Source organism: Mastigoproctus giganteus, chromosome 8 (genome assembly GCF_048544385.1).
Source record: "Mastigoproctus giganteus isolate SK-2022 chromosome 8, ASM4854438v1, whole genome shotgun sequence".
In the NCBI taxonomy this organism is placed as follows: Eukaryota; Metazoa; Arthropoda; class Arachnida; order Uropygi; family Thelyphonidae; genus Mastigoproctus; species Mastigoproctus giganteus.
Window position 1 is genome coordinate 198322481 of NC_143582.1, and position 26799 is coordinate 198349279.

At 37.3% G+C, this 26799-nt stretch overlaps 1 protein-coding gene across 1 annotated transcript in view; it reads left to right on the forward strand.

Moving 5' to 3' along the window:
- Nucleotides 1-17194, forward strand: part of LOC150082156 (uncharacterized) — a 54546-nt gene extending 37352 nt beyond the window's left edge. The window contains exons 3-8 of the mRNA XM_090380019.1: nucleotides 2174-2452; nucleotides 5054-5375; nucleotides 7577-7648; nucleotides 10518-10676; nucleotides 11865-12013; nucleotides 16089-17194. Of these exons, the coding sequence (XP_090236145.1) occupies nucleotides 2174-2452; nucleotides 5054-5375; nucleotides 7577-7648; nucleotides 10518-10676; nucleotides 11865-12013; nucleotides 16089-16397 (1290 nt within the window). The 3' untranslated portion in view covers nucleotides 16398-17194. The remainder of the gene's footprint in view (nucleotides 1-2173; nucleotides 2453-5053; nucleotides 5376-7576; nucleotides 7649-10517; nucleotides 10677-11864; nucleotides 12014-16088) is intronic.
- Nucleotides 17195-26799: the final 9605 nt, after the last annotated feature.

Genomic DNA, 26799 nt, shown 5'->3' on the forward strand with positions numbered 1-26799 from the left:
TAAACCACTCTTATACCGCGTGAATTTTTCCCTAGCACCCCACCCTAGACATAATTCTAATCTTCCTAATTATATCATTAACTTAAGTTCTAGAACTCTAACTACAGCGGAAATAAATGTAGTAAATAAAGAATTAAATTTCAATCCCACCCCATCCTTAATTTCCTTGCCCAACTCCACAGCATTCAGAGGAACGTTCGGGATGAGCACGCTAGGGATTTCATTAACCTCACTTCCATACATACATACATTTAAAATTCCAATACATAATGCTAAAGGGTGCAGCCTATTTGTGGTTATCAACTACAATGTTGCGCTGTTAACTGGGTCATCCTCACTTCCATGCAGTTTCTTCCAAACAGACTACAAAAAGATTTACAAGAGGATCTGTTTGTTTGTTTGTTTGATTGATTTGGTGTTTAATGGCGCGTTGGCAGCTGAGGCCATAATGCGCTTTACAAGAGAGTCAACAATTTAACAACCTGTGAAAGAAGAGCATTATCACACATGAAGAAAGATGAAACCATCCTCATATCAAAAGCAGATAAAAGACTGATAAAGTTCAAGAATTGCTAAAAGACTCCAACATCTACAAATAATCGAAAACGGACCCTACTAATCAGATAGAAAAGAAAGTGAAACAGAATCTAAATTCTATGCTCGACCACAAATAGATAAATGAAGAACTTCACAAGAAACTGAATCCCAACAGCTCAGAAGTATTCATTTGGTATAAGAGTGATCATTATAGAAATGTAATTTTAAACTGTTTGTCACAGGTTGGCATCTTCTGAGGACCGCTGTGGTGTCTTTGGTTGGGTTTATCTGCATACCATACGTAGCAGGTGAGTCGTAGTTTGGAAGATCAACTTGTGCATGGTTGTCAAGGGCGTGATATAATCAGTATAGCATGTGAAGTTTGGTTTACCGTGGAGTAATGGTAGTAGCATAGCAGTAAATAGCAATCCCAATAGCACACCGCTTAAGAGTCCCCTTCTGTTATAGCTCTGTAAAATGATTTTTGGTCAAATTGAAGGTGTAGTATTCTAGTTTATGAAGGTCAGGATTTTGACATTATAGGTAAAATTCAGCTAACTGAACAGATGGCTGTCACTGCCATCAACTCCATCCCTGCTAATGGAGCAACTGGCTCTGATGGTCTCTCTCATTTTGTGGAGAGCCCTCAGTGCATGGTTGCGCACAAGGATTCTTTTGTCAGAATGTGTGCATGATTGTTTTATATGAGCATTGCTTGTGAATTTGGTATATAAAACAAGTTGAAGAAACGAATGAATGAATTATTTCTTCCAGCTGTCTTGTTTCCGAACGGAAAACAGATTTTCAATATTTCAGCCACAGAAGGAAGAATCCACAACGCAGTAACGTAATTAACTACTTTAGTTCGAGCCAGTAAAACGAGTTAAGACGACCTTAAATGGATTCAAATAACATTTCAAGAATGAAGGGAAATGTGGCTAACAACATAAGGAGAGAAGGACTCGAATTAAGCAAACATTTCATTCTCTAAATTAAGCTGCTGTCGCTGAAATCATCCGATCAGCGTATACCTCGCGCATCTTACCCGCCGAACAGAAATAAACGGAACAATACGATTGCCCAGTAAGAAAACACGAGAACAGCCAACTACTGTAGTATTCTGAAGTGAATGTTCTTCTTTATGGTGGTGCTTTCCGAAAGAAATAACAACCAATTTGTTGCTGCCTGGAGTTCGGTTTTCAATTATGGAAATGCCAAAAAGATGTATATAAAGGTATTGCAAGCATAAAAGCAAAACGACCATGAATATGTTATGCTCGTTTAGGGAAATACATTTTAGGAGGTTGGCCTGGAGTTTCATCAACATAAATTGTATAGCATTCGAGAAGTCTCAACCAGGAATCGAGTTTATGATATTAACTAGAATTTAATAAAATAATTTTCAAATACGAAAGCATTTTGTGACAATTCTAAATTATTCCCAGTGAGATAAACGCTAATTGCATGAATGTTACAATTAAAATCTCATTCAACTGCTTTATTAATAATATTATGTACCGCACCACTCTGTGATCCTTCATTTTCTGGCTAAAACTAACTTTTGTCTCTCGTGTATTTGAACAAGCACCCAAATCTTTACTTGTCGACCATTATTACCACGTACTATTTTCCCCAGGCAGGTCTGGAGGTGATGGTGTGGATTCACGGAGGATTCCTACAATTTGGCAGCGGACATCAACCTGGACTGAGTCCATCTGGACGAGTAGCAAAGAGCGTTAATGCTGTTTTCGTCTCAATGAATTACCGGCTTTATACGATAGGATTCATGGCCCTTGATGTTCTGGTGGACAACATTATCACCGACTCATTGGGCAACTATGGAATATGGGACCAGATGATGGCTCTTCAGTGGGTAAAAGAAAACATCAACTGCTTCGGAGGCGATCCGAATAAAGTAAGTATTTAATGTAATTTACATATTCCTTTTTCTTTATTGATCAAAATTTCATCAGGTAAATTCTGAGACCAGAAAACTCGCATTCGGGATGCAAATACCGCTTCCAGATCCAAAAAACGTTCATAGAAGCAATATTAATGAAAGGAATCGACAGGTTTTTGCTGTAAAAATATACAAAAAGAAAGAAAATAAACAACCTACGTGTTTTTCTTTTCACGTAAACCATGAGGCTGACCCTTTCCAAAATTTATTCTCTTTCCCCGTAATTTGAATTTATGAATTCCTAGTGCTAGATTCATTTATAACAGTGAAATTTCCACCCTCATTCATTCGTTTTACTTTCACATCTGAGTGCTTTATACACCTCAGTCAAGTCTCCTCTAAAGTGAATAATTTCCAAACTCTATAACCTATATATTCGTTGTTTTTTCCTCATACGGAAGTCCATTTGAAGATCTCACCAATTGATCTGCACGACTTTAGGCCCTTTCAAAAGTACTGATGTCTTTTTAGGTGCTATCTCTATACTAGGACACAATTCCAAATGTGGCGTTATACGTGTCAACGTGGGGAATTTTTATGGGTCTTTTTCACAACATAGTTGAGTTAGTCGGATGGTTTTTCCTCCATGAAACTTGAATTTTTCGTCCAGCAAACAGAAAATCGACCTCAGAACACACGAAATTTACAGACAATATACACGGAGCAATATGACCATAGTGGCCTTAGTATTCTGTGGTAGATTTACTGCTTGCTGGACGAGAAACCCGAGTTTCTGGGAGAAAAAACCATACTACCCTTGCCTGAGACCAACTAACTCAGCCACTTTGTGAAAAAGGCACATAAAGAATTCCTCGCGTCACTGACGGGATTCGAACTCAGGTCTTTTCCATCCGCTCTGTGGAGGACTGCAATTTTACCAACTGTGCCACCCATGAGGGCAAGGAATGAAAAAGTCCATAAAAGTTCATTGACGGGATTCGAACCCGAGCCTTTTCCACCCGCCGTGGAGAACCACTGTGATATCCGGGCTGACAAAGTCAATGGTCAACCATTCAAGGCGGGACAGTCTAGGACTGTTGCTCTGTCCATTGTCTGTCCACTCTTGGAACATCTTAACTACAGCACTCCGCGAACGGCATACATGATTCTCAGTTTCCATAACACTGCCACCTTTCAACCAGTACCCGAAAATCCCTTTTTCGAAGTTTGTTAGATCACGTCCATTGCCCATGTCAGTCAGGTACTTCGTATCGACCTCATGGCACGAACCTGCAGTAACACATTTGTCGGTCCTCACCGCGAAACTTGTGCTACTAAGTGGAGAGGAACTGCCGATTGCTAAAACAAGGTAATGGTCTTAATATTTTGCTTGGATAGTGTACACACCGACGTCTAATGTGCTACAACCAGCTTTGTTAGAAATAAACTTAGAAATATTCATTAAGAATAAATTTCATAGAGGCAGTCACTTGTACATAATGAGAGAATGAATTATTCTCCTAATTATCTAAGACATTGCTCGTGGCTAAGGACTTGAACACAACCTCTTACAAGCGTACACACCATAAAGTACCATTAGCACGAATTGAACAAAGTTTTCTATACTAGAAACCTATTTTTGTTAGTGTCTCTTCCCATTAACAAAAGATACTAATGCGGATTGTCGTATTACATCGACCTTGTCGAATGTCAAGGGGTGAAGAGGGTACAGGTAACTCCCTCTTAAATTTCGTTGTGTATTTTGAGGCGGAAAATTAAGGCCGAAGTGTTTTCATCTTTTATCTTTGTGGTTGAAAACTCGATTTATGCGCACAATCAAGATGGTTATCAAGGAAACGGAAATCACGTGACGAAGAGAAGGTATGCATAGAAGGAATGACATCAAAAAACGAAAATAAACAGAAATACGAGTATTAGGGCTTACTTTAGAGTCATAAAAACTGGATCTTTATCTTTCCTACTTTATTTCCTGTGTTACAATCTTCTGTTCACTCAATTCGTGATCACGTGGATTCTTCCGTTTATAAGCCGAGTCAGATTACTCAGAAAATACATAAAAGGGAGGATTTTCCACCCTTTATCAGCTTTTATTTTTCTTTTTCTGCTACATTATTCCAGAAAAGACTGATACGATGAGACATGCTAACCAAGCCATTGGAAAATAAGAAATATAAAATGATAACCAATTCATAAGTTTGTATTACATTAAATAAACAATGCATTAAATAAATTTGTAATGAATATTAATGGAAATTAAATATAAAATTATAAATATTAATAAAATTCAAAAATTTCTAAATATTTACCAAAAATTTTCTGAATATTTAATACACCATATTTATTACTCTATTTCAAGGTACCGTTTAATAAAATACAGTACATGAATTTGACCAATAGCGGATAAAGCTTAAAATGTTCCCTAATTTCTACTTTTCATTCATGAATTTATTTATGTTAAACAAAGTTATTCAAAATTTATGATGAATATTAAATTAGCTATAAAATACCTTTAGGATAAATATTAATATGAATATAATTGGGTAAACTGTTTGTTTAGCAGCGTTTTGAATATTTATTTGTATTTTCTCCATTCAGGTAACTGTGTTTGGTGCAGATGCCGGTGGCGCCTCCATAGTCGTCATGATGGCATCTCCAGCAGCTGATGGACTCTTCAGAAGTGCTTGGCTGATCGGCCCCACTGATATCTTAAACCATACCTTCATAGACGTGTCCAAGTACAATCGTGCCTTCTTTCAGCAGAGAAGTGGCTGTCGCGATGCCAAGTGCCTCAGGAAAATGACCCCCAAGGAAGTGATCGGCACCTTCTTGGGGAAGGATGATCCGTCTTTCAGAATAAGAGACCAAACGGATCTTCCCATTCAGGGAATTTACTCTGAACAAATGATATCGGTGGATGGTAAGGGATGTTCATAGCATGCATAGACTGTGGTCATAACACTGTGCCTTGTTTTACAAGTTATTTTGTTGAATAAAATATGTTACATGGTTTGCTCTGGCTGTTCCTCATTTATACAAGTTTTTTAAACCTTTTTAATTCATTATTTATAAAAATGAAATATTAAAATAAATTTTAATATGAAATATTAAAATAAATTTTACCTAATTACTTTTATATTTAAAATGTATATTATTTATTTATTATTATTATTATTATTATTATTAAAACTCATTAAGGATTCTGAAATCCTTAACGAGTTTTTGATGTAATTTAAGAATTCATCAAGAAGACTAATAAATATTGTATTATTATTCCTGATTGGTAGCTTTCACCCATTGATGGGTACTGCTACCAAATACACAGGGTGGTTGTTATGTCTGCTGTTTAGCTTGGTTATTTCGCAGCATGCTCGCATGATGTACGTATTCATTTCGATGCTCCACTTCATGCATCGACGTTTTCTTCCTTCCTGGGTGATCACTACCGCCGTTGCTCAGAGAACACTTCCAACTGGTGGGACTGGATGGTCTTGCCCCTCTCTTGTGGTAGCCATACGGGGGACAGCGCCATTTGCTCCACTGTCTTCCTCAGGAGAGTGTCTCCGACTTTTAGAACTGATCCCCTCTGCCTGAATGTGAATGACTTTATCCTGAGCCACACTCGATGCAATCTGATTATTATTTCTTTTCGACATCATCCATCCGCAGAGGTGGATTGTTTAGCTTTGGCTTATGCCCAGGGGTAGTGTTAATTATTGGGAGTGACACCAGATGAAGCCACCATCTGCGACTTTGGGGAATGTACGTCCGCTGGAGCAACTTTTGCGATGTTTATTTTATAATTATTCTAATTTATAACTATTATTATTATACCGGTCTCCAAGCGTGATGGAGACAAGTTCGCTTCCGCCAAAGTGGGGCTCGATCTCGGTCCATCAGCTGGTAGTCCAGTGTCATAACCACTGGGCCATCGTGCCCTTTTTTGTATTACTGTATTATTTTCCCCCCTACCTTGCAATGATCTATACTAAATAAAATATTCTTTAGGAATGAAATTTAAAATCCAAACAGTGCTCAACCTTTCCAAAAATCTTTGAAAATTTATTGTAGTAAAAACATATACTCTAATTCAGCATGTAATACAAAATGCTGTACAAAAACTCTGGATTGTTTTACGATATTCATAACTGTCTAGTTAATTTTTGTATATGTAGATAGCAGCACGTATCAAATATGGCTGTACCATTGGAAAAAGTGTTTTGTGTACTCTCATTTCATACAACAAAATTCGATACTGCTGTCCATCTTCAGTACTGATGCAAAAGTTGGAGTACTGGTAGGGCAAGTGCGTGATAGAAAGCAACTCTAGTATCGTGTGGATAAATGTTAAATCCATGGAACTCATCACGAAGACTTTTAGGTAACTTAAAAAATAAAACTTTATTTTCTATTACATGTTCTACGTATCAAACTGTACATAACTTGTACCTTCAATTACAGACTTGGAAAATAACTTCGGAACGTTATGATGCATAATGATTATTTCAAGACAGGGTAGCTGTAAATGCACGCTACCCTAACTAGAAAATATGGCTTCATATGGCAACAAATTGGTTGTTATTTCTTTTTGGAAGGTACCTCAAGAGAAAGGTCACCTACAGCATACATAATGGGCCACATCTTCCTCATTGGAGGTACGTGTTTTACCGTGTATTCCTGCTCGGTATGAGAGATGCACGCGAGGGATATGTTAATTTAATAATCTCAGCAACTGGAGCTTAATTTGGAAATTAAGTGTTAATTTGACGCTTTCATGATGTCTTTATCCACTTCGCCAATTCTTTAGACTTTATTTGATTCCGTTTTAACTTCTTTCACCGTCTTTAGCAAAGGTGGTTAATAATTTACCTTTTGCCTAGTCTCTCCTAGTATCCTTGAATAGATTTCTAATCGGAACAGGGCGAGCGACAAAAAAGGTCTTTACAGAAACAGACAAACTTGTCTTAGAACACAAGAAATTTCCACATACTGACTCCACATGGACTGAATTACCTTGGCGTTAATTCAACAGTCAATCTATTGCAGAAGTAAGTTACTTTGTGTGATATCGCACTGCTGATTCTCATCACTTTAGCTAACGGCGTTCTTCTCTTCCTTTAGGTGACCTCTTGAGAGCAGTTCCTTCTGAAATCTTCCAGACAGGACACGGAAACGATATTCCAGTACTAGTAGGTAAGTATTTCTTGTAGTTATAAACTCCCTCACTACACAATTTTATTCGAATCACAATATGTTACAGTTTACAAAAATCGCAGCTCCTGTACAAGTCGAGTTCACAATATACTGTATTTCAGTTCCCATTTTTATTGCCAGAGCCGAATATCATTTCTTAACTGGTAACTAGAAAATTAGAGAAGATTGCCCAGATTTCAGTGTTGTTGTACATTGGTATAAACAATTCAAATGTGGAAGAACCTCGTGTGTGATAAAGAAATGCCAGGACTCCCAGAAACTGCTGTTACAGAAGAGATTGTTTCAAAAATTGAGGAATTAATTCTGGAAGATCGCTGTATTAGAGTCAAAGAACTAGTTACAGAGCTCTTCCTTTCCTTCTTCTGACCCCTTACCAGAAGAAGGAAAGGGCACAACGTGAGCATGAAATGTTGTCGATGTGCCAGGAAAAGGAAGAAGAAGAGTTTTTCCATGGCTAGTCACCATGGATGAAGCTTGGATCCATAACTATGATACCGAAACTAAACAAATGTCAAAACAGTGGAAGTATGCAGAATCATCCCCCCCCCCAAAAAAGGGCAAAGGTGCAACCATGTGTTGGCAAGGTGATGCTGTCAAAAGGTGTACGCCTGCTACACAACAATGTCCCTGCGCATTCCTTGAATGCTTCAGTGAGGTTTGCCCACGAATGTGGGTTTGAAATATGCCGCATCCTACTTATTCCCCGACCCTGAACCCTCGGATTTCTTCCTCTTTCCTGCCCTGAAGTCATTTCTTCGTAAAAAACACTTTGCTGCTGATTTCTGTTGCCGATTCGTGGACTTTATTAACACAATAAGGAGACCAAACTTGAATTGCTTTATCCAGGTTCGGAAGAAACACTCTGTAAATATTAATCATAGGGGAACATTTGTAAAGTCCCTAAGTATACGTTTAACTCAGTTTCTAATTTCGAAGGTTCTGTTTATAAGATTAGTTTCCAAAATATAATCAAATTTGAAAAGAATGTTTATGAGAGTCATGATTAGAAACAAAACACTTTTCTAAGTTAAGATTAAAACTATTAGAGATAATTCAATTGAACAAACTAACTGAAGATCCATGCAATCTGACAAGGGTAAAAAAATTTGATAAATAATTAAAAATTAAAGTCAAATATAATGTTAGAAGTACTTTAAAACCTTATTGTTTAAGTTTATTTGAAAGTAAATTAAACTGTCTTTCCTTTATAAATAAATTTTCAATGCACGTATCAAGAATATGGCAAGATGAGATGCAAATTCTCTGAAATATGTTGCGACTTACCTCAGTAATGTGGAAATTTGGTTTGCCGTGTCTTTCAAGCATCCTCAAGAAACTGTGGAACTTCATTTATTCGTCAACTTCAGGACCAAGGACTAGAGGTCCATAGTTAGCAATTCTTACACCACGGATAGTACTCTGCTCCAATCTTGGGTGCGTGCTTACCACTCCATCTTTCAAACAACATAAATATCTATTATGATATTGAAATATGCCTTTTTTTAAAAAATGAACTTGTTTCTTTGATGATATTGAGAATTTTTCGGTTATAGCAACTCCAATAACTGGGACCGCCATGATTACAAACGTGAGCACAAGTCAACTTGCCCAGTTACAACAATTTTCATTAAAATCGCACCAATAGAAATCCGATAAGTATTATTTCTTATTTCTTCTTATTATTTTTTATTCCTATAACATAGGCTATCCGCGTACCATACATTATAACTGAAGCACTAATATGATTGGAGGAATGAATAAACAATATGGCGGATGCGCAGAAATGGAATGTATTCTGTTCACAGTTTACGCATAAAAGTCGTTACTTCCTGAGGAGCTCGTATTTTTGTTATTAGCTTAATAAATACATAAATCGCGAATTATTATTGTTTTCTTATTGTATTAAGAAACGAGAAAAGCAAAAAGTATGTTAATTTATTTAAAAAATTAAATTACAAAGAGCCTGAAATGTAATGCACTGCACGTTTCCAATTTGTTTTCAGTTAGTCTATTAATATCATTAGTTAATAAATTTCATTTATTATAATAAACGTACTGTTTTTTTAAAACATACCATTCTAAAACAATAAATCTTACAGTATTGTTCGAACGATGGAAGAAATTCCTCTCCATCTCTAAAAATTACACATCTCTCAACCCTTCTCTTTTTTTTTTAATTTTTCTAAAACGAATAATTAAAATGTTATAATTAATTTTGAAAAGTATGGGAGATCTTGGCTATAGAAATAAATAAGGTGCTCATAAATTTGAAAAGCATGGGAAATCTTGGTTATGGAAAGTCAGGAGACCGTGCTGGTTTGCACTGATGACACTGTTGTCTCCTGAGAAACGGCAAATTATGTCCAGGTTACGATTTTCTGCCTCTCCACAAATGTGGTTCTCCTGAAGGAAGGCAATTGTCTGCGATCATTAAGCAGCTCTGTGGAGCCCAAGGCTGTGCGTGGCCAGCTAAGCAGTTTTTCGTGACTACTTGCTGACTTAGTTAATGTTACTGTACTTTGACAAGCGACCATTACTCTTAGCAAATGTTTTTACGTGTTAGATAAACTGCAAACCTTATTGTCTCCAACAAGATCGTTGATTACCCATCCTATAACACTAACATTTTCAGCGTGAAACCGCAAGAAAAGATTGCTTTCAAATAAAAGTTCAGTTACTGAATTCGCAGTCCATCTCAAGATTCGTGAGAAGAGTTCTCCTCCATCTCTAAAAATTACACAATTCGTAGTTTCTTTCTTCAACTTTATTCTAGGATTAATTAAAATGTTACAATTAATTTAAAGTGGTTTTTATTTAATGATAATGTATTCTTTTTTTTTTAAAACAGGAACTGCCTCTCAAGCTGTGGACTTTTGGCCTGGTCCAGATAACCTGGAATCATGGACCTGGAACCAATATAAAAAATACGTCACTACAAGTCTGGATAGTTTTGGACCTAGAGTTAGCAGAATAGTCGTTCAACTGTATAACGCCTCTCTCTTTACAGGTGAGGAGCGTGGGAATTTTATACAGCAGAGTTTTCCTTTATTAATTACTGTTAGTTTTTTTTTTTTTAAAGATTATTTCAGTTTATTTAATAACATGAAAAGAAAGAAGAATTTTTGAAAATTTGCAAAAATTTAGTCTATTAACGAACTAAATTTTTAGATTTATTGAGGCTTACTATTTTGCTGAGTTTGACCAAAAATATTGAGCACATACATGTATTTCCAAAAGTATCTGGACACCCTAGGGATTTGGGAAAAATGAACCATACTCGCCATCCACGTGTCAGAAATATGTTTATAAACAACTGTTTACATTATAAGGTAGCAAATTAACGAATATAGTACACAGCTTAGCGACTTTCAACTGAAAGTCATCGTAGGATGGAATATCAGCAATCTGTTTGTGCCATAACAGCAAAACTGCAAAGCCCCATAAGATAAGTCCCCTTTTGAGACAAGACATTAGCTGACATCGGCTCCAGCTGGTCTGGCCGGTGCGGGATCACTAAACGGAGAAGCCCTTTCCACAGTGCGATCTCCCCCTCCCACTTAGGCCCCCCTAGCCCTATGACTTTTCACCTCTACAATCCCTGCTTCCCCTCTCCCACCTCCCTCCCATTCCAAACCCTTCGCCTGATGGACACTGCCACCATTAACCCTGTGGAGGGTAGGTCCCTCCGCAGGGCCCCTCTTCCTATAGTCTACCTCTCTTATCATCGCCCCTTTTCTCCAATACTTATCTATCATCCCTGCTCTCCTTTTCCAATAAAAATTTCCAGTGTTTCTCTTTTTTTATCACTCTACCGTAACCCCACTGAACACTTTGGGATGAACTGGAATATCGACTTCGAACCAGGCACGCAGTAGCTGAACTGACCTTAGTGTTGAAGGAGGAAGAACCAAAATACAGCATCCCTGTTTTCAATATTTTGTACTCTACCGACAAGGATACAGCTTGGAATGAAAGCCAAAGATGGGCTGACTTATTATTAAATATTGTATAAATGACAGATTCTTTGAAAATTTACTATTCGATTATTGTTTTATTACTATGTTGGATTTTATTTAGTTTGCTTTCTTTTGAAAAAAAAAAAAATGTACGTAAATATTCGAAATGAAAACTCGGTTATTTTGTCTTATTTTGCTTACATTTACTACTGTAGAAGTTTAACAAACTGTCTTTATAGGTGTATCTGTAACTCCTGAACTTCTCTACACCACCATGGTATCAGACGTCCGACAAACATGTCCAATTAACAATCTGGCACGCGAAATGGCTGCAACTTTTGAATCTCCAGTGTACCGCTATATTCTAAATTCACGCCCTTCGCAACCGGTAAGAAAATGTTTATTCATTTCATAAAAGTGTGCTCTTTGAATACCAGCGACAGTTTATATGTTAATTTACGGAAGTGTGCGTGATAAATTGGTAAAATGTACGTCCTCAAAAAGGTACATCGGCATCCCCTAAATAATGGACACATTTCTCCTCTGCAGAGAACAAACTGTGAAAATAAAACAAAACGAACGTTCTATTACAATATTTTTAAATAAGACACAAATAAAAGAACTAAAACTTTCGAAATTAGTAGAGAAACTAATTAAAACACATTTATTTATGTAGTGTAATACCGAGGCAACTCGTGTCGGTAGATTCTATACAAATTTTAGTTTAATTATTAAGTTATAAATACACCAAAGCCTTGGTTGCTTTGCATAAACGCACACCAACCATATTAAGCTACATTTATTTATTTACATTTAAATATTATCAATATTTACTAGAGAAAGGTTTTCTTTCTTATGGCTTATGGAAAGTCATACGAGAATAGCATTTCTATCCTAAAAGCTTTCTCTTGTTTTCTGGTTCTCTAAAACTTAGCAAATCTCTGTGAAAGCCTTTGTATTTCAGCACTTGCGCTACCTAAAAGTGCAGAGTAAAATGTAATAAACGTTGAATTATGAGGATCGTAAAAACTTTTATATTTTTTTCTGGAACACTTTTGGCCACTACAGTAAACTTTGGATAATGGTCCCTCAAAGTCTTTTTTGAAAACATCACGTTTCACTCAACGCTCAATCCATAAATTTGTAGAGGAAGTAAGGGACAGAATTTTGACTTTTATATTCGCTCGTTATTCGTTACATTGGTTTTAATACGTTTATGTTGTTGATCTTATTAATAAAAAGGGTTATAAATTCGTATAAGTTGAGTAGCTGTTTTAATTAACACTTATTTGTACAATGAACAGTTCCAGAAGTGAAAGAGTTCACAAAAGTACTTAGAAAAATTAATTTATCTTTAGCGAAAGATAGAATAATATTTTATTCTTTATTTATTGAAGCGCTAAAAGTATTGCATGGACTGTTATCAACTATCATTGGAGAAAAGAGATTATTCATAAATTAAATCCCTTCCTAATCATATGAGAGACTCTTCTTAGAGTTTTAATGCCATTCAGAGAATGTTTAAATATTTCTATGAAATACAATGAATTCTTTAAAATCCCTTGAGGATTGTGAGCTGATGGATTTTAAAATTTTTAAAGTTTAAAGAGGTATAATATTTAATTATCTTTATTCTCTCAGCGAAGCAAACTTTCTTTGTAACGAGTTGCCTTGATATTGCACTATAATAGTATTTAATTATCTTTATTCTCTCAGCGAAGCAAACTTTCTTTCTAACGAGTTGCCTTGATATTGCACTATTTTCCAAAAGCTATGTAAAGTGAATTTGTACACACATGACAGCTCACATCAAACAACTTCTTGACAACCTTTTTTTTTTTTTTTTTCACTCACATCATAAAGTATCATTTCTGGTTAAGGATAAATAAATAAAAAAAAATTATAAATCAGACCAAGAATGTACAGAAGCATCAAAGCATTAAGATATTAGTATTTTTTTAAGACATTAAAAGTTTTAATTTTAATGTGCTTTATAATCGCTACTTCCATATAAGGCAAGTGAATGACACTTCCCCAAGATGTGCCCTTTTATTGCCATGGCCTGTCATAAATGTCTGCAGATATTACACGACAATAAAAGGCAGTTAAAAGAAAGAAAAAAAAATTACTGCTTGTCATGAACATCGAGATGACGTAAGTTTTTCTTTCTTTCTTTTTTTTTTTTTACAGCTTTAGGGTGCTGCGTATACAACTTGTGCCCCTTTGTCTGAGGGATTTCACGAGAACGTAGTCTTACACCACTCACCATTGTTCCTATTTGAATGGCAAATTTACAGCAGCTGTTGTTAGCTGTTCTTCAAAGAACGTTGCATTTTAACCAAAACAAGCATAAAATGTTTATCAGCAGGTGGGGAGGATTACTCGTTGAAAGGGGTGTTAAATTAACCACGGGTTCCTGCATTATTGCATAGATGTCGCTGCTTGCAATTTCCACTTCCTTCTCAGTGTTTCTTAACAACGGCTGAATTTAAGAGAAACATCCATCAGATAATATGACGTTGATGAAATACAGATTTCCCCTTTTGACAAAGGGTGGAGTGAACTTTTATACCACAAAATGATTTACGATGGAAAAAATGGTTGATATACCAATAAAGAACGAAATAACAATCAAGAACAAACGTCAATCATGAACGTCAAATTCAATATTTTATTATCTCTAATAGCAATAGTTGATATTTCTTTATTTGAATTATATTCTAGAATGAGGCTTTATTAACATTTTTATAATATTAATGTTATATAATTTTTATTATACATATATATTTTATATATCATATTAATTAAATTATTAAATTGGTATATTGGTGATCGGGATTTTTTTTAACAAACTAAATCAATTGCATCTTAACATTAGTTGTTTGCTTTTGCAAATAAATATGATTATTTATTTATTTTTGTATTATTATGCCGTTGACGTTTTCCAACTTGGATTAAAGCATCGTTTAGAATGAGAATGCAATACAGTCAGAAGTGTGCAATGTTTTCCTCAAAAGTTTTTTTTTGGGGGGGGGAGGAGAAGAGGGAGTAATTCATGATGGTTAAAAGAAGGCATTAAACTTTACTCAGATAGCGTGACTGCAGATAATGGAATGCTATTTCTCAACTAAGCATTTTATTCTGTGGCGTGTACTTACCAAAGGACCATTGAGAAAAACATCCAGGTCAGAAAAATAATAAGACAGAGATATAAAAGAGAATGCTGTAGTCTGTAAACAGCCCCAAAATGGCAATTTTGTTTTTTAGTATCATCAGTGACATATTATTACCGAATGGCAAGTAACGAAATTAGAATCTTCCAATTCAAAGACAGCGCCCTCTATAGTAAAATATATCTGAAATGTCTTACATTAATCTGTTTATCTTCATGCCAACTATCTATATATCTAATACAGAAGGCGTTTTCTTTTGACAGTCAGTGTGAACGATAGGCTTAACCGATCGGGCTTGAAGTGGTCTCAAATTGAAACTGTTTCTTCCTAAGTGTGTACAAAGTTATTAATATTTAAAAATTCCGAATAGTTTTATTTTACGGAACGGGCCACTTTTGTAGTACAAACGAGAATAGTCCAACATTCACTTCATAGATGGAGCCACAGGAAGATGTTAACTGTTAAACAAACAGTTGTCTAAGTTGACAAGGCATTTTTTCCTGATTAACAATTTGCACTTACGCATAATCGTGTCCTTTGTTCCGAAAAAAGATAATAATAATAAAAGTCCACTACCAATTGCGAACTTGCCTACTTTAAAAGAAAGAACTAATCATTGGGATTCCATGCACTGCTCGCTAACTATATATCCTCCAGTTTGCCCACTAGAGCTCATACAAATTGAGGAAATGTAAAAATCTAAAATTTAAATTAAATAAAAAACTCAATAATGCACACATTAATTATGTTTAAATTTCTACAAAAAACGAACCATTAAGAGTGTTGTGCTTTTTATTTGGTATTATAATTAATTAATGTTGTCATTTTGGTCATATTTTGTTATTTAATTTATACGAAGGGTCACTCAGAATTTGCAGCCGCCCAGTTTTTTATCACATAAATATTAAAAAAAAAAAGCTTGGTGATAGAATATACATAACCAAAGTTTTTATATTTTACAGCATTTGATTCGTGGTATTACTTCATTTGAAAGAATTTCTGACTTTTTTATGTAGATTATGTTGAAATATATAAATACGTTAATATTAGTAAAATAATAAGAGGAGTTTACCTCAATATAGTACGTAGAACACTTCCGTGTTCTACGTACTATATTGAGGTAAACTCCTCTTATTATTTTACTAATATTATTATCAACGTAGAACATATTGAGTATTACAGCTCTGATTCATACTATATAAATACATTAAATATATAAAAATGTAAAGTAAAACTTAGGGACCTTTATCACGTAGTTTCAATATCTAATAATAGTAAAATCTCATTTAGGTACATCTATTCGACTATGATGCCACCTACAGTTTCCACCTCTGGGAAATCGTAGCATTCTTTGACCGTCTTGATTTGTTCATGAAGAATCCCGCAGATGAAGACAAAGTCTTTGGAGACTTCATCAGAACATTGGTGATGAATTTTGTGAGATCCGAGGGAAAAGACATTCAAATGCCAGATTGGATGAAATATCCCAACAATCTGGCCCTTCTCTCCACCAATTTCACTGTTGTTGAGTCATATCATAAAACAGGGTGTAAATTCTGGACTACAAATGGCATGAATGCATACTCCTGGGTCAGTTAAGTAACTCATGGCTCTTGTTTGTTCTTCCTATCTCTCTCTCCCTCCCTTTCTCTATCTGTCTCTCTCTGAGGATGTGATTTCCATCACGTACATACACAAAGGGGAGAAAAGGGCCCATGAAAAAAAAAAAGAAAAAGAAAAGAATTTCTTCACACGAAACTACAGTCGGCGTGCTCAGTATGTGTCCAATCACAAGCACACTGGTACCAACAGAGTTGTGCAAGTTACTTTCAAGCTGCTGATACCTGATCAAAGCAAACTGCATCATCTGGCTCTGGTTTCTGGCCCTCTAACAAGAAATGCTTTGCTCTTTTAGAACTTGAAATGTTTCGTTCCATTTATGCGAAAGGAAAACACTTTGATTTCTTCGCATGAATTCCAACCATATCTTTCGCAACAATCGACAGATTTTAATGTGCTTTTTGCAATGTTTGTCAGTGTCATTTAAAAATCTGCAATCATCTGTGAGTTCGAGAAAGAAAACTTTCATTTGCATTTACAGCGGCTGCACTCCTAAAGAAGATGAAAAGGAGACCGAATTCGCCATCGTAAAAAAAGACAGGACTACGTGATTTATCACAGTTTTTGTAATTCCATATTATCGAGCCAATAATTATTATGAATTCATCTTTTGCTCTATCTGTATCTATCTTTCTCCTAACCCATGTGATTCCACCAGACTGTGTAGAATAATCTGTGAATTCAATCGAATAAAAATATAAAAGTAAATTAACCACAAAGACTCTATCCTCATCAAAAGCTGCGCACATGGAACAACTGAAGATTGTTTTTAAGTGAGTCAGTATATGCAATATAACTTGAGAAGTATCATTAAAAATAATTTCGTCGAAATAGTCTACAATGATCATTTTATAAGATTTTTCTTGTGGTAGAAAAATCACCGAAATTTATTGTACAATTGTTTGAATAACTATATGAAGCGTACTTCGATATTATTCGTAGTGTTCTTGGAATATTGAATAAGTAATTAGTATAAACCAAATGTTCCAAAACCTGTATAAAGAGGTCATGATTTACGAGCATCAGACAATCGAAATGATAAAATTACGCATTCAAGAAAAGTTTGTCCCCTTAAGTGGTACATCTGTTCCACTTAAGGGGACATCTGTTCCATCTTAAGTGGTACATTTAATATATCAGGAGATAAAGCCTTTCCCCTTTATCTCCTGATATATTAAATAAATCTGAGGAGATTTTTAAAGGAGAAAAAATATTAAATTAAATATCATAAAATATTAATGTAATTATTTTATATTTAATTTAATATTTTTTCTCCTTTAAAAATATTTCTATTAAAATTTTAAAGAGTATTCTTCAAATATATTAATGTAATTATTTTATGATATTTAATTTAATACTTTTTTTCTTTTAAAAATATTTCTATTTAATTTTTAAAACAACAAAGCTGTAATAAATGTTAATTTAAAGAATATTCGTCGTCTAGTCTATCTATAAAATATAACGATAAAAGAAAATGCCGAACATTCTTCATATTTTAGTTTTTCTATATGAAGAAAGAATCCTGATGTTTTTTTCCTTTTAAATTCCTGACACAACTGCTCGTTTCAACCGTTCTGTAAAATGCATTATCACATTTCGGCCATTTTCCTACATGTGATGCTGTTTCTTGCTGATAGCAGAATAAATCCTTACCAATGCTTTTATTTCTTTATCATTCAACTTCTCATTTTTTGATGTAATGTTTTCAACATTTTTATAAAGAAAAATGCAAAAAATAAGAAAACAGATTACGTGGGATAATCAAAAACAGCCTTCACACACATTTATCAAATCGAAAACAGAAAATATTTTGTGAGCGTCTCCAAATTATAATATAAATTACAAAGTTTAAATATGTCTGTAGTTTCACATTTTCCCGCGTGTGGCGCTGCCAGTCAAACATAGCATCAAAAACACAGATTGTGTATCTGTTCTTATCTCTACATCACATTTAAAGAAAAAAAAGCAGAAAAGATGTTTTTTTTTAATGGAATTTTCTGAATTTCTAGCTGTTCCATGTGCCCTACAAAAAAAAAAAAAAAAAAAAAAAACGATTTTTTAATCTTTCTCTTGGACAATCGTAATTTTGACAATTGTATATACCTTTACTTTTATATGATTTATGTTGCTTCTTGAGATTTTCAAGACCGAAGCCATAATTGCTCAAATACGGTTCTTAATTTAAATCATCATTAAAAAACTAAGAGTGAATTAAATATCAAAAATAGTTAACATTTTAACACGTTCTGTGTCGTTTAAGCTTATGACAGAACTACATTGAATATACGCTTGTTCTTCACTAGCGCCATCTACCTTCGTTTTGTGATTATAATTCATATAAAAGTAAAGGATTTTTTCATGTGCTGCAAAGTTGTATTTATGAATGTGACCAATTACTTCTTAATATATACGTGGTTGTAATTTTGTACAACAAATTGTATGTAATTTAATGATTTATCTGTTCATAACGTCTTTATGATATGCATTGTTGTTTTGTAATCTCCTATAACTGGTTTCTATGAGTTGTAGTAAAATTGTAATTCTCCATGCCTGTTTCTGAGAGAGTTAATAACAAATAACATACATATATAAATACATTTTTGAAATCATAAATTAAACTACAAGAAAATATTTTAAAGATCAAAGAATAATAATATTTATTATAACAAAGATACATTAAAAAGCTATCTAGGCTATCCAACTTGTTTTCACGTGTATAATTAGAAAATTTAAAATTTTAATTTAGGACAATTAGGCTCTTGGAGCAGGTTTAGTCGCGTAGCAATGAGCAAACTAAGCTCGCTACTTAGTGCATTGATCTCATATTGTGGAGACACTTCGCCACGAGTTGCCTTAGTATTTCAGAGGGTTGCTGAGGTCTTCGCAGTGCCTTCCTATTTACCAATGAAACCCCAAGCAGAGTCGAAACTGCAGTCTGGGCAGTGGTATACGCTTTTAAATAATAGCAATATAATTCTCTCTTGGAGTAGGACAATACCAAAGCAACTCGTGGCGAAATACCTCCATAATATACGAGATCGATGTACTAAGTAGAAAGCCTAGTTTACTTATTATTACATACAGAATGAGGCTATGGAATTATACAGTAAAGTTCTCTCGTACACTGGGCTTTTGTCTTAAATTGTCATTGAAATACACGTTACAAGAACACGGATCCTAATAACTTCCGATGGATCCTCCAGAAAAAGAAAAAAATATATATATTGAAATTAGGGATCTTATTTCCCCCTAATGGAAGAAATGCCTTTTTCATAGTCGCAGTTTATTTCAGATTGAAGATCATCAGAAAATCCATATTCACGTCCAATGATTATTATTTTATGTTATCCTGATGGGTGGGTTCCACCCGGTGAGGGAAAAAATATTATTATTTCTGCCTAATGGGGGTTCCACTCCGTGATGGGTACTGGTACCAAGTACACAGAGTGGTTGTTATGTCTGGTGTTACTGTTGGTCGAGGAAATCTCTGACTATCCTACAGGTGTTCAGGATTGCGACTTTCTGGAGTTCCTTGTAGGTGTTCTCTGGGAGACCTATTGCTGCTAGGCTGCTATGTAGAATCATTGGGACCATACCGGTGGTTGACACGATGATTGGGATGGTTGATACTTCTTGCATATGCCACATCTCCTTGATCTTATATATCAGGTTCGTGTACTTCCTAATTTTTCCTCATGGGTTTTCTCGACATTGCTAGTGTTCAGCACCACTATGTCAATCAGGTAGGTAGCCTTTTCTATCTTGTCCACAAGGGTTATGTCCGGTCTGTTGTGCGGGATGATTTTATCCGTTATTATGTCACGATCCCAGTACAGCTTGTGGGTTCAGGTCTCTAGTACTGCCTGGGGTTCGTACTTGTAGTATGGTACACTTTCTTTGGTCAACTGGTATTTCCTCGCTAGCTTCTGATGTATTAACTGGTCGAGTCTAGGAGTGTACTCAGTCTGGGTGATCACCTTGCACCCCGGAGTGATGTGTTGGATCGTTTCTGAGGCCAGGTGGCATCGTCGACATGTGTCATCTGACATTCCGGGCTACTTTGCGATGTATTTTCTGTAGTTTATGGTGTTGATTACCTGGTTGATTACCCTTCCCCGAGAATGAAGGATTCATGGCCAGCATGAATCCTTTATTCTCGGGGAAGAGCGTCCCGCTTGTGAGCCATGCATTGGAAGCAATGTTATCGATGTGATCTTGATGGAGGTCATTGTAATGTCTTTATTATTATTATTATTCCTTTCCTCTCCTTATGGGATTTTCTCCACCCCTTAAGGGGTACTGGTACCAAGTGCAGGGGTGATTAGCTGTGTCGGGTTATTATTATTATTATTTTTACTGTAGGTCAAGGAACTCTGACTATCCTACAGGTGTTCAGAATCATGCCTTTCTGAAGTTCCTTGTAGGTGATCTCTGGAGATATATTGCTGCTAGGGTCTTATGGACAAGCTTTGGCACCATGCTGGTAGTTGACACGGTGATCTGGATGGTCGTTACTTGTTCCATATGCCACATATCTTTGACTTCCTGTCCTAGGTCTGCGTACTTCCCGATCTTTTCCTCGCATGTTTTCACGAGGATGCTGGTGTTGGCCACCGCTACAGTAGTTATAGTATTTAGGTTCCGGCGCCACCGGTGGTTTCCCACATATGGCCATATGTACTCTGTGATGGAATGCAGAACTACTGCACAGCAGAAAAAGTGTAATGTCTGGTTTTTGTAGTATTGTGCTTTGTTCTGTTGTTGTGTCTCTGGCTGCTTGGCTGGGACCCAACGTTGTCCGCCACAGTCACTGAGAGGTGAGCCAGGCTGCCCATTATACCCTGGCTGGCCTCTGCCAGGGTTGCCTGAATTTCCTGACAGAGACCATACAAATAAAAAAAAAAGAATAAAAAATTTAAAAAAAAGTTGAGGCTATAAAAAAATTCATTTTTTTTTTTTTTTTGAAGGGAGCATATGGGGAAGTAAGAGAAGAAGAAGAAGAGGCCAGAATGTGGGAAACAGTAGTTGGAGTGGACCAATAGGGAAGGCAGTCCACTCTAAGGTGGAGAAGGGAGTTGAAAGTCAAAGGAGCAGATGCTCCTGTGTGAGCGCTTTTCCCTCTTCTCTCTGAATATTCTACACTCTGAGGAATGCTAGAATGAATCCTACCCTTATGGGGTTGGCAGGGCAATTTGCCTTTGAAATCCTGCACCCAGGGTGCTTGCATTATCCTACCCCAGTCGGGGATCGCAGGGGTGTCACGTTATTCTGTTCTGCCCTGAGTTCCTCAAGTCTTGCTCTTCTAGAATTGAAAACAGCCTGGGCATAGCGTGTTAAGACTAGGTATGGGGCCTCTTCTTGTAGTAAAGTTGACTCCTGATTGCGGGGGTTTCCTTGTATCTCAGTGAGGAATTGAAGTCTGGCATTCTCGTAAGCTAGACACTCGTACATAAGGTGTTCCCATGACTCCTCTTCACCACAGTAGCAATATGGGTTATTTTCTATTCCCATGGCTGTTAATTTTTGCTGGAACGGTCCATGGCCTGTAAGCAAGAAGGTGACTTGCAATTCAGGCGAGTACCAGGGAGGAGGCTTTGGGGAAGTCCGACTTATTGAGGGAATAACTTTTTGGTGATTGCTCCTTTCGGCGTCGTATCCCATGTTTCTTGCCAGAGGTTTTGTAGGTGGTCTAACTATTAAAAAACTATTATTTTTAGGCCACCCGAATAATTAAATTCATCTGCCGTGCTATGTCTTATGTCTGTTAATTGCGTGTGTTCTACGATCGATTTGCCTGTTTTGCTGGGGGAAAAACCTTGCTATCTACGCCTGAGACCGACTAACTCAGCCACGGAGTGAAAAAAGCCCATCACAGTTCCTCGCGTCATCGACGGGATTCGAACCCGGGCCTTTTCCACCCGGTGTGGGGAGGACGGTGACGATACCACTGTGCTACCCACGCAGACTTGTAGGTGGTCTGCAATATTTCTTCTTTCCTTTTTAGGGTCATTTGCATGGTCCAACTGCAGATTTAACAATTGAGTCGGGATTCCCTTCTTCAGGCGCTGGAAGAGGCCCCTCTTGACCACTTCCAGATAGAGAGGTAGGTATCCTGCAATGACTTGTAATGCAGGGATGCTGACAGTACAACATGCCCTGGTAACCGATAGTAACATAAATCTTTGAATGGATTCAAGTTTGCGCGTGTTCCTTTCCAGGATTGCCTTTTCACACCAGATGGAGGGTACATAGCACACAATTGGGACATATACTACCTTATATATTAATGATAGAGCTTTATTCTTTAGGCCCCAATCCGCTCTACTAATCCGCCTTATCATTGCAGTGTATTTTCGGATTTTAGCTGACAGGTATTTTAAATGGGGGTGGAAGAATAAGTTGGCGTCTAGATACAGGCCCAGATACTTGATTTCTGTGTAGAGATGGATCAGGGTGTCAGAGATGGATCATCCGAAGGCCACCAGTAATTTTCATTACTGGTGGCCTTCGGATTTGGAGCTTTCCTTCTAGAAGGATTGACTTTGTTCTTTCACTGGAGATTGTTAATTTGTGCATGGCAGACCAGTCTTGAAGTTTTCCTAGTGCAAAGTTGGCTTGTATTTCCAATGTGGCTCTTGTACCAGAATGAACAACCAGTACGAGATCATCAGCAAAGGCCAGGGGCTTGACCTCCCCGAGATCCATCCCCAGGAACTCGTCCAAGACAATGGACCAAAGAAATGGCCCAAGGACAGAGCCCTGAGGAGAGCCTCGCAGTACTGCTATGTCGATCAGATAGGCAGCCATTTGTTCTTGTCGTTCATAGTTAAGCTCAGTCTGATGTGCGGATTGCTTGTCCGTTATTATTGCGCGGTCCCAGTACAGCTTGTGGGTTCGAGTCTCTAGTAAGGCCTGGGATGCGTAGTTGTAATACGATACATATTCTTTGATCAACTGGTATTTCCTTGCTAGCTTCTGATGTATTATCCTAGCTATCTGATCATGTCTACGTGTGTACTCTGTCTGGGCGATCACCTTGCATCCTGTGGTGATGTGCTGGAGCTTTTATAAGGCTAAATGGCATCGTCGACATGTGTCATCTGACACTCCGGGCTCTTTTGCGATGTAGTTTATCTATAGTTCCTGGTGTTGATTACCTTGTCTTCGATAGCGAGCATGAATCTTTCAGTCTCGGGGAAGAGCGTCCCGCTAGTGAGCCATGCATTGAAAGGCATTTCATCTCATGGAGAGTGAAGCCATTTCATCTCATGGGGACACTCCATTTCATTGCATGGAGTGTCTTATTTTTTGCCCATATTTCTAGCTTCGTTTGTTCCGTCTGGACGTGATGGGACTCCTTGCTTAAGTTGAGTGGGGGTATGCAGCTTGCCTATGTTCCTTATGGCCTTGTAGAGTACTGCTGTGTTGTTCTGGAGGTAATCCTTCAGGTTAGCTATCGCTGTCTTCTGTTGCTGGATGAGGTCTACGAGGACCCTTCCTCCTTTTCTCTGATAAAAGAAAAGATTGAGCTATTGCCAATCTCTCCACGGCTGACTTTGGTTGGTGGTGGTGGCTCTTGTTCATCATTGTCCTTGTATTTCTCATGATTTCCTCCAGCTCGGTGTTAGTACAATCTATGATCCAGAAGGATAATTAATTAATCCCGAAGGTTAGCACTGGGACTGCATAGATGTTTATGGGTTTAAATTGGTCCCCCCGTTCGGCTTTGCTTCGAGCTGGCTTCTGAGTTTCTGATGGTATTTTTCGGTTAGGTAGGTAGGACTTGATCTCCTTGTACTCTAACTGCTGAGCCTACATCATCCCTAGATATTTATAGGTCTCTTCCCCTGTCATGTCTTCTATATCTTACCAGTCTGTAGCTGGTAGATTCGGCAGAATATATCCCCTGATGCAATTCGTGGATTTTTTATTTGTCTAGACCAATTTTCATCCTGATATTACTTCTGAAACATTTGGTGATCCAGAGAAGGTGCAGGAGTTGCTTCTCGTTTCCGCGCAGGGCTTGATGTCATCCATGTTCTTAAAATAGGAGAGAGTGTACAGATTTTTCCTTCCTTCCTAGAGGTTATATCCGTACTTGCTATTGTTGGGCAGGTTGAGTACTAGAGAAAAACACAGTGAGCTCTTGGCATCTGAAAGATTTCCTCTCCTGATGGGGATCTGTCTGGTTGTGATATTCTCGAACTTCATGATGGTACTCAATATCGCCATGGTTTCTCCTAAGAAGTTTATCATTATTATTATTACTGTTACTGTTGATTGAGGAACTCTCTTGCTGTCCTACAGGTGTTCAGGATTTCAGCTTTCTACAGTTCGATGTAAATTGTTCAATGAGAGGCTTATTGTTGCTAGGTTCTTATGGAGGCTCTTTGGCACTATGCAGGTGGTTGACACGATGATCGGGATGGTCATTACTTGCTCCATATGCCACATATCTCTGACTTCCTGTCTTAGGTCTGGGTACTTCCTGGTATTTTCCTCGTATTTTTTCTGGAAGTTGCTGGTGTTCGGCACTGCTATATCAGGTAGTAGCCATTTCCTTCTTGTCAATGAGGGTTATGTCTGGTCTCTTGTACGGGATTGTCTTGTCCGTTATTATTGCACGGTCCCTGTATAGTCTGTGAGTAGAGGTCTCTAGTACAGCTCGAGGCTCGTACTTGTAATGCGGTACTTTTTTGATCAGCTGGTATTTTTGCGCTAGCTTCTGATGTATCCTGGCCTGGTCCTGTCTGTGAGTGTATTCCGTCTGGGTGCACCCTGCATCCAGCGGTGATGTTCTCGATTATTTTAGGGGCCATATGTCGACGATGCCGTGTGTCATTTCTTATTCCGGAATCCTTAGCGATGTAGTTCCTAGTACCTGGTCGTAGTACCTGGTCTTCTATGGCGAGCATGAATCCTTTGGTCTCTAAGAAGACCTTCCGTTCGTGAGCCAGGCGTTGGAAGCCATCTTATCTATGTGGTCTTGGTGGAGGTCATCATAATGTTTGCCACGGAAGGTCTTCGTCCATATTTCTGTCTTTGTTTCGTCTGTCTGTGTGAGTGTGGTCCCTTTGTTGAGGTTGAATGTTGCGGGTCGTTTTGTCTATCTTTCTTATGGCTTGGTAGATTGGTGCTGTGTTTTCCGGGAAGTAATCCAACAGGTTTTTCTCTTGTTCAATGAGGTCAGTCAATTCCCTTCTTCCTTCTTTAAGGGCTATGGTCTGTCTCTCGATGTCCGAATTCGGGTGGTGCTGACGCCTCTTGGTCATCATTATCCTGGTCGATCTCCTGCAGCTCGGTGTTGGTCAGATCTATGATCCCGGAGGCGTACGTTATTACTAGAATTGCATAATTTTTTATGGCTATGAAAATGTTCCTACCATTCAGCTTTGATTTTATTTGGCTTTTCAGTCACTGAAGATATTTCTCAGTGAGGTGGGCCTCGATCTCCTTGTGTTTTAACTGGTGGGCTTGCATCATATTTGTATGTCTCTCCCTCTGTCATAGCTTCAATTTCTTCACAGGTCTTAAGCTGTTAGCTTCATATTACTGGATGCCATTGATGTAATCCCTGGGTCTTGCATTTGTCTAGGACTAATTGCATCCTGATGTCAGTGCTGAACTCTTCAGTAATCCACAGTAGCTGCTGGAGTTGATTCTTGGTCGCGACACACAGTTTGATGCCATTCTTGTACATAAGGTGAGAAATGCTGTACAGGTTTACCTACCTTCTTTCAGGTTATATCCCTACTTCTTTATTGTACATGGTAAACAGTGGATTGACATAGATAGAGCCGTAGCGGGCTGTGGGCATCACCCTGGAATAATCCCTTCTGATGGTGTATATAAAGTGCTTAGCATCATAATACACAGCCATTTCTGAATAAACAGAAAATTTTTAAGGTGGCATCGTTTTAGGTTATATCTCATATTGTGAATGCCTTCACAACGAGTTGCCATGATATTGCACTACTTCGAATAAATAACGCTTCACCTAAGGGGAAGACTAGTGTTACTTATTCTCAGATAGGTACCACCACCCAGACAGCACTGTTTCAGGGCTATTTGGCCCTTCGTCAGTGAGTGGGTAGGTACCCAAGTGATGCAATGATGGCAAAACAGTTATGAAGTATAACTCCACAATATGAGAGATGCCTGATGGTGTATGACGTATGACGTGTATGACGAAGGGCCAAATAGCCCTGAAACAGTGCTGTCTGGGTGGTGGTACCTATCTGAGAATAAGTAACACTAGTCTTCCCCTTAGGTGAAGCGTTATTTATTCGAAGTAGTGCAATATCATGGCAACTCGTTGTGAAGGCATTCACAATATGAGATATAACCTAAAACGATGCCACCTTAAAAATTTTCTGTTTAT